This window comes from Electrophorus electricus, chromosome 6 (assembly GCF_013358815.1).
Source record: "Electrophorus electricus isolate fEleEle1 chromosome 6, fEleEle1.pri, whole genome shotgun sequence".
NCBI lineage: Eukaryota > Metazoa > Chordata > Actinopteri > Gymnotiformes > Gymnotidae > Electrophorus > Electrophorus electricus.
The window spans coordinates 11006523-11021231 of record NC_049540.1 but is presented as its reverse complement, the minus strand read 5'-3'; the positions used below and the strand labels follow the sequence as shown (position 1 = coordinate 11021231).

At 39.7% G+C, this 14709-nt stretch overlaps 1 protein-coding gene across 1 annotated transcript; it reads right to left on the bottom strand.

The window, feature by feature from the left end:
- Positions 1-6481: 6481 nt before the first annotated feature.
- On the bottom strand, positions 6482-11645 carry LOC113570253 (neuropeptide FF receptor 2). Its single transcript, XM_026998567.2, has 3 exons — positions 11291-11645; positions 7722-7821; positions 6482-7445 (listed from the first exon to the last, which is right to left on the bottom strand). The coding sequence occupies exons 1-3, from the start codon at positions 11643-11645 to the stop codon at positions 6482-6484; spliced, it is 1419 nt and encodes a 472-aa protein (XP_026854368.2).
- Positions 11646-14709: the final 3064 nt, after the last annotated feature.

Below are 14709 nucleotides of genomic sequence, written 5' to 3'. Positions count from 1 at the left end.
GCTTCTATGGGGGCAAATAGGGCATTCACATAATATATGTCCTGACTCTCCACAATATACACACAACCCATGGTATCTGCATTGTTTTTCCTGTGGACTAATGTGTAGATCTACTTGCATTTCCTCTGTTTTGGGTTGTGGAGGCAGGATATACTCGATCTGTTGTTTTCTATTTCTTCCTATTTCTTTCAATAAGTGATCCAGGCGGATTGATAGTGTAATGATCCACTCCAGTGATTTGGCGTCATCTTGGTAACTAGTTCAGTACCAAGTCTGTGCATATAAGCAGTGGTTAAAGCCACCTCGTTCCACCCACTACTTGATGCCAAGGAGCAGAACTCTAAGGCATAATCAGCTGCTGAACGAGAACCTTGTGTTAAATCAAATAGTATCTCCCCACTAGCCCAGCCCTCTAAAGGATGACCAAATGTGTTAAGGGTGAAATGAAAGGAAGCATGATCAAAGATAACAGTTGGACAAATTGTGGAGTGTGATGTGACCAAAATGAGTGAGTTACTTGTCAAGGAGAAGTCGATATAAGAGTATAGCTGGTGAACAGAGGGTGTACTCTGGTGCAGTCTCCAAGGCCAAGCTCTATTATGTCTTGTTAAATGGCTTCTGTGGCATGACCATTCCTTATTTGTGATGATGCATTAGATCTGTTTAATGTTGGGTTGATGACTGTATTGAAATCACCTCTAGTAATATAGACACGTGTAGTAGACACATATCAGCCTTCAGTTTATTCATTCAAAGTGTTGGGCCTTTTAACTGATGAATGAATTCTTCTCACACAGCTGACAAATTTTGTTTTCCATGGTGGAGTATTAACTATTTAGAATAATAGTCTTCCCTCTTCAGTGACTATATATTTTGGCTCATAGTATAAATATCCAAGAGATGCTGCCTACTGTAGAGTGAATAAACAGACAAACAAAAAAGTAAGCAATATGAACATGACAAGTAGAACAAAAAACAAAATGACAAATTAAATTACTGTCTCTCAGAATATTGAGCTTGAAGACACATTTGCATCCAGTGAGGTGACAGGGCAGCATTAGCTGAGTGCGCAGCAAATTAGAAAAGCACAGACTATGTGATAATCCTTTCAAATGATAATGACATTTATTTATTTACGTTTGCATTTATAGATATCTATGCACATTTTCATTTCGGAAGAAGGAGCTGATCTGAGTCTTTTATGACCGCATGTCCTGAGTTTAGAGCCATAGAAACATGTTGTAGATACAATTCAGTATTTGACAGTCACTCAAGTGAGGTTTGAGACCAACCTATATTATTTATTTTTATTCATTTGCTTGACTTTTACAGTTAGCGATTACTCAGAGTGTTTACAGTCAGATACAATGTATTTGGGCAATAACAATTTTAACAGATTTTCACCATGTTCTGGGTACCAGATTGCAGGTGATAATGAGACGGACACGTAAGCTAGGAATAGCATGATTTATTACGTGCAAATCCATAGAGTCCATAGAACGAACCAGGGTCAATGAGCCAACACAAACAGCACTGGGAAACATAAACAAAAAGCAAAAATATAAAAAACAGAACAGAGCACAGAGTAACAGCTACAAAGTGGAACACAGGCTACACAATCAAAGACTAAGTATAAACAGGCAGTACACAACCGAGGCTAGGACACACGACATGGGCTAGGACAAATGACAGGTGATGAGGAGAAACAAATACAGGGTGTAAATATACTGATTAACAGGGGAACAAACTAGGAATGGATGAAAACAATAACAGAAATAAAAGGTGGCACAGAAATAAAACCAAAACAAGGAAGCACTTGTAAAGAAAACCAGGAAGAAATGGCAAAACAAAGACATGAGACAGGGTTACTATGGAAACAAGACACTAGGCGGGAACCAACCGTGACATGACTATATATAATTATTTCTCAGTCTCTTTATAAGAATACAGCCAGGAAATCAGAAAATACTGGAAATTTGTATACAGTATTAAAACAGAAAAAACAGCTTCAATAGCCTACAGTGGCAAGTGTTTACACCTACTTGAGCACATAGGAAAATCTAAAAAAAAACCCCCTAAATCTAAAGAAGAACTCTGGGAAGTACTGATACAGAGGACGTATAATGTACTAGAAGATTACTTCAGAAAATGTCAGAACAGTCTCCTCAAAAGAGTTCAAGATGTGCTTAATGGTAAGGGAGATCACATTAAATACTTTTGCCTGTAAAAGACATTTTGTTATGAAAATTGTGTTTAAATTTTGTGTACATATTTTCTATTTGTTTCTTAATAAAAAGACTGAGAAATAATTATATATGGTCATTATACCATTGCTAAAACAAAAAAATCTAATGGTGGCCTAAGACTTTTGCACAGTACTGTATATACTGCATAACCCTTAAGGTGTTAATGCTGTGTAGTACCTACCCAAACAGCTTGGAAATCACCTTCATCTTCACTATTTTGGAAGATCATATAATCCTTACTGTTAATGGAGAATATACCTCTGCTAGTGTAATCTCTCAAGAAATGTATTATTGTCAGAGTGAAGCAGTTAACCTGGGAATAAATTATAGGTTCATTACAGGTAGTGAAACAGCCTGCAGTGATCAATCGTGGTGGAACACTGTTTAATATACTACACAAGATATTTAAATATGACAATATATTTAGTTTGATATTCTACATTAAATACAGCTTGACAGACAGCATTACAATGAACCTATGTATATTAATCTATCATTATGATATAATGATACACCAGAACACAAAATTTCTAAGCTCCATTACCACAGTAGAACTGACAATAACTACATACAGAAAAAGCTCTCCACACAATGGCCATGCAAACCTAATGTATTTCTAGTGACTTGTGAGAAATGCCAGACACTGTTGAAATAGTTACGTCCATTCACTGTATGCATCCACCATGACTGTCTACATCTTCACTGGACTTATAACACCTACTCCTGGCAGCCATATACCAAAACTTAAAGACTTTATGAATGTTACATGTGCAGATAAAAAAAACCCCCAAAAATATTCTAACTAAACTGTCAAGATAGTTCTGTGGGATCTTCCATCCATGGAAGGTCTTGGAAGATGTTTAGAAGTGTGGTTGATTCATCGTTGATTCAAAAGTGATTAATTCTCAGAGAGTATTTCAAAGCCTCCTTTGCAATGTTTTAAGGTAGGCCTGAGTAGCCGGATCTTGACCAGCACAATTCCCCAAATTCTGGGCCAAGCCTGGCTTAAGAAGAAGAAGAAGAAGCAGAAGAACTGGTTTCACCCAAGCAGTCATGCTGCATTTGGAGAACAGAAAGCACTCAGGTATTATCTGAGTGTCATTGCCCTTTTCTCCCTATAGAAACTCACATGAGAATATTTACAAAGTTAACTGCTATGCATGTTCACATTAAAGTGGCATACAAAGGATAAAGGATTCTGCAAGCACACCAAAGATGTGCTAGGATAGAGAACAATGAGAGAGTAAGAAGGAGAGATGGAGGGAGGGAGAGATGGATAAGGAGGGAAGAAGAGAGGGTGAGAGGGTGAGAGAAAGGGATAGGGAGAGAGGGAGAGAGAGGCCCGCTGTGCATGTAGGTTTGCTTTTGTGTCTGGGTGGTGATGGGTAAAAGGTAAAGAGACAGACTTAATTTCTCTTTGCCTGTTTAGTGGTTTGCAGTAGGTCAGTGCAAACCTTGAGCAGGTCTCGATGGCCACGTTAAGATCTGCCTTATGTGTGTGAGTTTAACACAAGCAGACAAATGATAAGTTGTGATGATGTCAAAGATTGCAGTACACACAACACACAGCACAACATGCATGCAGTCACAACACAGCAATAAACTGAGAATGAGCAGTTCATATTACTCTGTGGAAAAGGTGCTTTGAACATCTCTTTGAAAAATTGCCACTTCCCACTTATCTACTACATATGCAATTACTGCAAACATGAAGTTTTTGAACACTGCATGGCATCTTTGTGTCTTAACATAGACAACAGTCAGGGAACAATGTTTATTGATCATCAATGCCATTAATGCATATTAATAATGATTTATTAATATTAATATTAATATTAATAATGATAATAATGCCATTATGGCATACATAATGTATATATGTATTCTGACTTCAGCTTCAGAATCCTTTGCTTGCAACACTGATTTTAGATATTTAAGTGTTCAGTACACAAGGCACCCTATCATTGTATTTTTATATCAGTGATTACACAAGACAGTAATGTTAACAAGGCAGTGTGAGCTTTAAAACATTTTTAGGACATCTTTAGAAAAACTTTCTGTAGCATAAGCCCAAAATCCTGCTTTCATTTTCACAGCCAATGATTTGTCAGGATCACAGCTGTTTGCTTTTCTGCAATCCCAAAAGATGTCACCTGTATATTAGGAGCAACAGACCTTAAGCATAACATCAAACTCACAGTTCTGCATGCTGTTTTAGGGTGTCTGACATTGAGATTTTGATCCCGAAGGATGAAAAGCAGCAAAGCAGGAGCAGAGTGACAGGCCAGATATCACATAACGATATCAGACTAACAATACATTTCTTTAACATTTTTGTTTTACCAAGACATGTGCACATAGGGTCTTTTAGCAGCAAAAGAGTAAACAGACCAAGTATAATCAGACTGTGTGCATAATCTTCAGCCTTGTCTTGGTCAATCAGCAGAAAGAGAGAAGTTGAATTACATTTGGATGATGTTACAAATTTTTCACAAAGAAATAATTTCTGGTGAGAGAGAGAGAGAGAGAGAGAGAGAGAGAGAGAGAGAGACCAAATGTTTGTCATCCATAGCCATCATTGAAAATGGCCAATGACAGTTTTGGCAGTTGCCATTTCCCCCATGGACACTGTTTGTGACAGGTAATGTTCCCTCTTCTAGAAAATACTACCAGGTCAGATTTCATTTCCATTCAAGCACATCAATACCTTCTGTTGATGAACATGGTAAAATAAACCAGGTACAGAACTGTATTAAGATACATTTGAGATGATTGAGACAAGTCACTGGAACAATGAACAATGTCTTCTCATGGTTACATCTGTTTTCACTATTAGGAATAAAGTGCACAATCTACAGTAGAACCACTCTGTAACACTCCACTAAAATTGTCTCAAAACACATTCATTTTAACAAGACAGCAATAAAAATATCTTCATGAGAGTATGCCATCCCACTCCACACCCACTACCCAAATTAGTCACCCCAGGCTGTGGAAGATGCAATCTGGCAACCAGTGAACTTCTGCATATACCAGTATAGCTCTTACTGGAGACAGAAATTCACATTCCCAAAGATGAGAGTATAAAGTTTTCCATTCTACAAAACCCCATCTTTTTTTGCTGTTTGTCGTTTGTGATGGTGCAGTGGCCGTTTCCCTTTCCGAGCTGTTCTTTCTCTGTGGTGTCTTCCTCTAGAGTTTGATGAGTGTGAATTTGATGAGGAGTGTGTTGAGAGAGTTCCCACCATTCTTTCACCACATGGGCTTCCATCTCTTATTGTGGCACAAAAATAAAAGAGATTGCGATTCCTAAAGTTTGTCATATGTTTTAATGTAATTAACTGTGGCATTGACTGTGTTTCCTGAAATCACAAATGATTTGAAGAGGAAAAAATGTTTAAATTATTACAAAATCACTCTGTTGGCATCTTGAAGGTCGTGCATGACCTGCAAGCAAATCAGAAATATTAAGTAATGATATTTTAGTGCACATTATCATTTAATTGATGCAAACACAAAATTAGTGTTCCTGTAACCTGCAAACTGAAAGCATAAACAAAGATGTACTTGCTAGCAAAATCATGTGCAAAACAGACTATGCTCGTGTTAGATCTCTATTTCCTCCATCTTCTATGCCCAAGCTAATTTCGGTGTCTACAGTAATTTCCCCATAGAAAAGGGCTGGCATTTATGTGTTTATGTATATCTCCAGACCTGTATGTCAGCAGGTGATCTTGTGTTGTCACAGTACACAACACACACGGTGGCATGGTAATTTCCTAGTAATTATCATTTCTGTACATATTTACCTTCTGGTTCTGCAATCATTTTAGTCTAAAGCAAGTGCAAGGCCTTATGAAAATGTAATCAAACTCCCAGTATGATCAGAGAGTCAAAACCATGATGGCTAAATATGCGTATGGATAATGCGTATGGGTGATTATTATTACTCACAGCAAGTCAGCACTGTGGGTTAAAAGCATTTGCTATTGGAATTGTACCTGTACCTTCTACCTTGTTGAGTTCGATGTTCAGAGAGCTTCAATGTTATAAAATACTCTCAAATCATGTTGCTCTTAAAAGGATCTTTTAGTAAGAACATTAACCTTCTTAATAGGCCACATAACTATATGTTAAACTATGGTAGATGCTTCTCCATCCTTCATTTTTCTGAGTTGGTATTGGGTCTATTTTCATTTTGTAATCTGTTGTTGGCTGCCAAGAGTTGGAAAGGGCTAAACTTGAGCTTTATTTAGTGCACAAATCCTCCTACACACCTTTTGCGGATCCTCCACAATTAGATGCTTCTCTTTCTCCTTTTGCGAAGAGTGGCAGCCCTCACTGAGACCTTTGCCATTTCTCACCCCCCCAAACCCTTGGCCAAGGCCTGACCCCGCATATGGACCCCTGGCTCTGCCCTCACCCTCCTCACTCAGGTGCATGCTGGCAGGCATGACAGCATTGCCCTGGACCTGGTGTGAGTAGGTCTTCCTCCGTCCCCGCTGGGCTGCACAAAGCTGCAGCTTGAAGGCAGCCTGGAAGCCACGGCGGAAGTTCTTATTGAAGAAACCGTAGATGATGGGGTTGACACTGCTGTTACAGAAGGCCAGCCAGTGGGCCAGCGGGTAGACGTAGATGTTGATGACCCGGTGCTGCCGTTCACTCAGGCTAGCGTAGTCGCTCAGCATCATCAGCGTCCACAGGGGCAGCCAGGAGAGGATAAAGAGCAGTGCCACCACCAGCAGCATCTTCACTGCATGCTTCTTCTTCCTTGACACTGTCTGCCGGCCCTCGCAGCTGCCTGCTTTGCCCGGGCCAGGCCCTGAGGTGGAGCCGTGGGCAGAGTCAGACCCAATCCGGCCAGCAAAGGTAGGAATCGGTGACTTAAAGAGAGCAATCCCGATTCGGGCGTACATGATCACGATGAGGGTCAGAGGGGCCAGGTAGATGTTGGCAAAGAGGACAGTGGTGTAGATCTTCCGCATGCCTGGGCTGGGCCAGTTCTCACGGCACCAGAAGAAGGGGCGTGTGCCATTGCCCTCACCCAGCAGAATGGACACACGGTTCTCCTTGGTGACCTGGAGCATGACACCCGACGGGCACATGATGGAGATGGCCAGCACCCAAATGATGATGATGATGAGAGTAGAGGTAGAGATGGTGAGCTTCTGTTTGAAAGGGTAGACAATGCAGCGGAACCTGGCAGAAGGACAGAAAGGCAAGCAGAATAAGGCAGACAGGAATGGGCGGAGAGGAAACACATGTAAGGAGATAGGACATATGTAACAAGGCAAAGAGCAATATGGTATTAGATGCAATTTTTGTTATCTACATGAAAGAGTTAAAAATAATTAACTTAAAGTAAAACTTGAATTTAAAAATAGCGGTTAAATGTCCTTGATGCTTTCATGTGTGCAGTATGCATTGTGAGAGTGACTGACACATACAGTCAAACGCATACCAATAATTCCCTACCTGTCAACAGCAATTGCTACCAGAGTGAAGACTGAAGCAGACACTGATATTCCCTGTACCATCCCACTCAACTTGCACACCAAACTTCCAAATGGCCAACCTATCAGAGCAGAGTGAGAGTGATTTTGCCATCCTAATGAAATTAATTCTGCAGTCATCTTTCTGTCTATTCTTCAAACTAGGACTCATTACGCTGTACTGCTCTGTGTAACATCATAAAGTCTATTGTCTGATGCAGGCAATTTAAAGCACTTTGGCACTGGTACACACACACACACACACACACACACACACACACACACACACACACACACACACACACACACACACACACACACACACACACACACACACACTGGTGGATGAGTGTAGAGTATTGGAAAAACAGGTTGTAAAGAATGGGCTGTCAGTGTTGAACCTGCAAGCTGTCAGGGCTGCTTGCCTCAGTGGGTGTGCTCCTGTCAACCGGCTGGCTGGAATCGCTGCCAGCTCTCACTATGGCACTCAGTAGATTAACTTCTGGAGATGTGGTTCTTTTTTTTTGGGGGGGGGGGGGGGTGCCCCTTCAAAAGCTTGAAAGTTCTTTTTCTTTTTAATTTTTACATTTTTTTTTATTTGCTCCTTTATCCTCAACACTTTGTGACAAAAGGTTTGTAGAGTTGCCTTTTGCAATTTATCTAGGAAAAACTAACAGAAAAATAAAAGCAAAATAACACAAAAAGTGAGTGTTCACTGTTAGATGGTACTGCCAACAGATTTTATTTAAAAACTCTGTAGCAGTGTAACAGTGAAAGGTCAACACCAAGGGCAGGCCATCTTTTACAGCACTCATTTTATTTAATAAAAAACAAATGAGAAATGACTGGGAAAATGATGCCACTGTGCCACTGTTGTATACACACTGTAGGAAGTACTGTATGAGTGAAGGATTCAGTGTCATAGCAATTGCTGCAGTTAGTCCCTCCCAGCTTCCATGTTCCGTGTTTTCCCTGTTGTGTGTATTTTGGTTCCATGCCGTAGTTTCCTTTTCCCCGCCCCGCGTTTGATTGCTCACATCTGTCCCTCATTTCTGCCTTGTTAAGTTCATGTATTTTAACCCTGATTGCCTGTGTGTTAGCTGTTCGTTGTGTTTATATGTTAGAAAGCCCGTCTGTTTTTCGAAGGCTGCGTTTGTCAGCCCATGTGTTATCTTGACTGTTTGTGTTTCCTTACCTCCGTGTGTTATTTCCTAGTTTCTGTTGTAGCCTACTTCCCCTGTTTGCCTTTGTGTACTTGTGTTTTTGGTTCATCATGTATCCCTATAATCTCCGAATTGGCTCTATGACCCTAGACTACCCTAACGACTACGACTTTGGATTTGCCCTTAATAAATCTCGCTCCGTCTCCTTACCGCTCACCGTTACAGCAATAGTCTCAGTAACAACTAACTATATGTTAATTTTATTTCTAAAACATAATATTTCTATTTATACTTAGGTATATTTGTGAGAAGTCTAATTTTTCCACCAAAAAGCATTAGTTGCTGAACTATGCTGTGAATCGTCATCACTCTCTCTTTAGAGCCATCTTTTTTAACCTTAAACAAGAGGGAGAGCTCCTCACATCCTTTACTTTCCCTTTTGATAGCAAAAATAATTTTCTCATACTTTGTATCTTTCTGTGCCTCTGGACTACTGTGGAAGATTGCTGGGTGACTCCGAAGCTGTCTTTTTTTAAACACACACAGAAAAGCCCATGGGAACTATTGTCGTGGTCGTTTACATTGTGAGACACTGTGCGGTGTTGAGCCTCTGTGTTGGCAAGGATACCGTAATCTGCTGAGAGGCCAGTCCAAGGCACAGAGGAGAGAGAGAAAAGGTAGAAAGAAGTAAAACAAACACAGAGAGAGAGAGAGAGAGAGATAGAATGAGAGAAAGGGAAAGTGGAGAGAGACAAAGGATCTTAACACTGAATTATAGGTTATAGGTTCTCATCATTCATATCAACCAACACACACACACACACACACACACACACCTACACAACAGAGAACAGATATGATGTAAAGCTGTCCATCTCAGGTAATGACAGAAAGAACAACTAAAGCAAAAAGAACCATATAAACTGGAAATTAATAGAGACTTCATTGTATGACATGTTGAATAAAAGCAACAGAGAAAAAGAGATAAAGTGAGGAATCTAAAAAGAGACAGGCAGACATATCCATTAACAGTATAATTAATATTGAGGCCCTTGCACTACAAGTTATAAGGGTGAGAATCCTTTCCATTATTAGTAACATTTCAGTGAACAAAGTCAATGGATCAGCTGCAGAACAAACTGAACAATAACTATAGCACTGCTGTCTAATATTTAATTTCACAAACACACTCATCAGGACCTTCATTCATCAGGCACCTGCAACATTTACAACAGACAGGGCTCACTCGCTCACATCCACTGTTAATGTGGGTGCAAGGGGCCAAGTACACCAGGGAGCTTTTACATAAAGCTCCTCACACAGTATACTTTATAAAGGAGGTCACCCTGGTATTTTTAAATAGAAAAAAAGTTGTAAAATGTCTAAATAAGACAAAAATCACATGGTATGTAGTATCATTTCTCTAAAAAACAAAGAAAGGAACAAATAGAAAAAACCCACTTGTGCTCTAAGGCTCACAGCCTTAAAACAAGACCATTTCAGTCCTATAATCCTGTTCTTTTAAAAATATCACTCTTTAAATAAGTTCTGCCATAGTAATTCGCTGTGTCATACCTTTAGGGAGAAATACATTTAAAAAAAAAAGATTTGACAGGATTACGGATACACAGGAAGTTTTGTTTTTTACAGGTAATGCCCTGTAGGAGCTCATCACAATCAAATGCTGAAGGACTTCTCAGCCTTTCGGCTCATTGAGCAGTTACCCTTCATCTGTCTGCTGTTCTTCTCCTTCAGCTTTCCGAGAAGGAATGACAGCGCAAAACTACTCCAAGCTGTTGGCATCCGTCACACAGCCAGCCTGTTTGACCAAGAAGACACCTGGCTCAACAGTCACGGCTCACAACCCAAGGTACGTTAACTACAAGGCTTTGGTCTGAGATATTTAGAATTAAAATGTCACCAGACATGATGAACTGTCTATAATCTGCTTATTAGACATGACATTTATATCTAAACTCATATCTATATGAAGTATGGGCTTGGGTGTATGAGTGAAAAAGATAAATCTTCACAAAAAGTAAAAAAAAGAACAAAAAACAAACAACAATCATAGGGGTTTATATACATACATAAATGACAAGCAATTACAAACAGGTGAGACACATGGGGAGCATGGCCACACAAACGAACATACACACACACACACACACACACACACACACACACACACACACACACACACACACACACACACAAGGGGAGACACTTGGGAGGAGGGGCCATACCATGACAATTATAATATAACCACTTATTCTTAATTCCCTTCTAATTAGCATAATTATTAAAAACACTCATTTTAAATATCTCCACCAAATTTAAGCCACCTTTCCCTGCGTTTGGAATGGAAACAAGACAGACTATTGCTGACCTGTGATAATGTTGTCCACAAGTGTGGTTGGCATGCAGAAAATGCCCACCAGCAGATCACTGACAGCCAGGTTGAGGATGAAGAGGTTGGTGACAGTGCGCATGGTCTTGCTCCGCAGCACAATGAAGCACACCACCCCGTTGCCCATCATACAGATGACGAAGATGAGAAGGTAGGACACGATGAAGATGGCTGACACCGGTGCATTGTGGAGGTAGAAGTTCAGGTATGTGACATTGATGCCAGCAGGTGGGTGAGGACTACTAGAGTGCAGCGAGACATTTTCTACGTCCTCGAGAGTGGACAGGAATGTGGGAGAGACAGTGGAGTTGAACTCCTGCAACCACACTGCCATTTCAAATCCTGTAGGGGAGGTAACAAAAAAAAGGAACAGACCTTACCAAACAACAGGTAACACTAATGTAACCACCAATGTAACTAAATGTAACTAAATAGCAACAGTGTTATTTACTTAATATAAATGTGTAATATCATTTCATTTATTTTTATGCACTGATATGTGGTTTTACTTTACAACAGATCATAAAAGTGCTGTTACACACAGTGCCTCAGCATATTACATAGTACATTGCTGATTATGTCCTGCAATAAATGGCTAGTGTGGTGACAATGGTGGTGTAATGGAAAGTGTTACCAAACTATTAAAAGGCAAGAAAAAGAATGTTAAAGCAAACTACTCATTTATTTAGTTATTTGCCACCAAAACCTAAAATGTAATTCTTAGTGAGAAATAGACACAGAGCAATAGTGTCAGCTGCTGGAAGTGGGAGTGGGCCAATTGGGAGAGTGGAGAGGAGCACAGAAAGCACTTCCAGAATGCTGTGCACCCCTTTGCAGAGCTTATTTAGTTAAGATTGAAATATTGTAAATAATTGTGCATGCTTGTTTTTACGTGTATTTGTTTAATTTAGTCTTGTTGTGTCTTTTAAGTTGAATCGGTGCATCGGGAGTGTATTCAACTGTGGCATGTTTTTCTGTTAGTGAAGCATTTTCTCTGATCAAGATTCCCTGCTCTGCTTGTTTTTGCTGTTAAAGGCTTTGCTATTCCGATAACACAGTTGTTTTTGCGCAGAAATCTTGTGTCTTGACTCTTTCTCTATGCCGATTCTACAGTATAGCCAAGCAGTAAGGCCTACCACTGTGACATTGTAACGTCTGTCTCTATTCCTTCTCCTACCTCCTATTACAAGAAGAGAGGAATGGTACATCAAAGTTCTGCTTTGAGATTTATTTGTAGTTCTGCTTTGAGATTTATTTGTAGTTCTGCTTTGAGATTTATTTGTAGTTCTGCTTTGAGATTTATTTGTAGTTCTGCTTTGAGATTTATTTGTAGTTCTGCTTTGAGATTTATTTGTGCAAGCTAAAACTTGCAAAGGAAATTCAGGATTGGCACTGAAAACAATGCATAACCTCAACCACAATTTTAATATCCCCTCAGTATGCACCTCATGCTTAGGGTGAGGTAGTCCACACAAACACACACATAAATAACGCATATTCCCTGCTTTGGTTTCTGAAGAAGAAAAAAACATTTGTTGGGACTATGACAGTAAAAAATGCTGTACCACATATGTTGTCATGGTAATGTCCCCCACACATACATGTGCATGCGTGATCACACACATGCTAACACACATGCTAGTCTTATAACATTTTTGAGAATTTACATCTCACTCTGTCAAACATCTATTTTGCATATGTTAATATGACCCTGACTCTATTTGTCTAAAAACTGATGTCTTGCATGAAACATCATCTATTTTGTGTGTTGTTTGTAAAAACAGATCACGTCAGATATGAGATATCCTCTAATTTGTCTATCGTTAGCAAAAATGGACCATGTCTGTATGAGACATCTTCTAGTTTGTTTGTTGTTAGTAAAAATGGAGAGACCAGCTGTAAAAAAAGGCTTCTTCCTCTTCACTTGACTAATGAATAAAACAATTCATATAGTGAACTATATGATAACTGGGAAAATCAGAAATCTAGGTGAGAGTGGTGACTCTAATATGTCTCTGTAATGTCTCTAATTGTCTCTTGCTCTTGGTTTGTTAAACAATACAACGTGGGTCATTAAATGGTCACGTGCTCGGTGAAGCTTCAAGTCTTTAAGGCCAGAATGAAATCAGAGTAATAAATCACCACAGCCTGGAATCCTGGTGCCTGGACTATGAATAATTCCTTCCTGTTGGAAATCAGCTGTGATTTTTGACTATAGTGTTGATCTTAACAATTGATATAAATTCTAGCATCGGTTTTATTCTGTAACCAAAACATACTGGACCACTGAGGCTTACTGGCTAAGAGATCTATCTTCTCTGGCTAAGAGATCTATCTCCTCTGGCTAAGAGATCTATCTCCTCTGGCTAAGAGATCTATCTTCTCTGGCTAAGAGACCTATCTCCTCTGGCTAAGAGATCTATCTTCTCTGGCTAAGAGATCTATCTCCTCTGGCTAAGAGATCTATCTTCTCTGGCTAAGAGATCTATCTCCTCTGGCTAAGAGATCTATCTTCTCTGGCTAAGAGATCTATCTCCTCTGGCTAAGAGATCTATCTTCTCTGGCTAAGAGACCTATCTCCGCTGGCTCTTCTGTCATGCGATGTGGAAGCTCAATAGTCTGGTATATAACATGAGATGGTGGACAAAGGCCAAGCTTTCAGTCACAGTCCTCTTTATTTTATGCCCGAGAACAAGCCCACCTTAAAAAACTTGACAAACTATGCTCTCTCAAACAAGGCTTCAGGGCTTTTATTGACCACTGTTACAATACTCCATTTTGCTCTTTTGAATCTATAAATGCAAAACTTTATCTTAATTATTTCACTATTTTCAGCTGTCACTGTGTACAGAAGCTTTTTCTGACATTCCTTGCTCTTCTGTACAAGATCCCACTGGAAAATTTTTGTAATCTGCAAATTTTTGTAATCTGCGACTCTTTTATATGACATTTACTACAATTTGATATCTTGGTCAGCTATCAGATTGTTAAAACCTACATTTAAATTGGTGAGGGAGCTGGTGTTTGTGAAATGGTGAAAAGGTGTTTTAAGGATAGTAAACACTGCCTACTCTTGTGCTTGCCTTGGCTTTTTTTCACCTAGAAAAAAAAAAGGGTGTTAGCAGTCTTTTTATGTAAGCATGCTCTCCCAGAAATGTACAAGGACCAAAACCCCATATGTGATCAGTGCTCCATTGTACCAGCTGATTTTACACACATTTTGGTCTTGCATACAGCTCAGGAGTATAAAGAGAATACTGGGCTACTGTGCTTGACATGCTGTCACAGGTTCTTGGGTTTAGACTCAGCCGTTGCTCTTTGTCAGCTATTTTTGGGGTGCCAGTGGGCCTTCTATCTTGCAGTTCTGCTGAGATAGACATAATTTGGGCTGCTTTTAG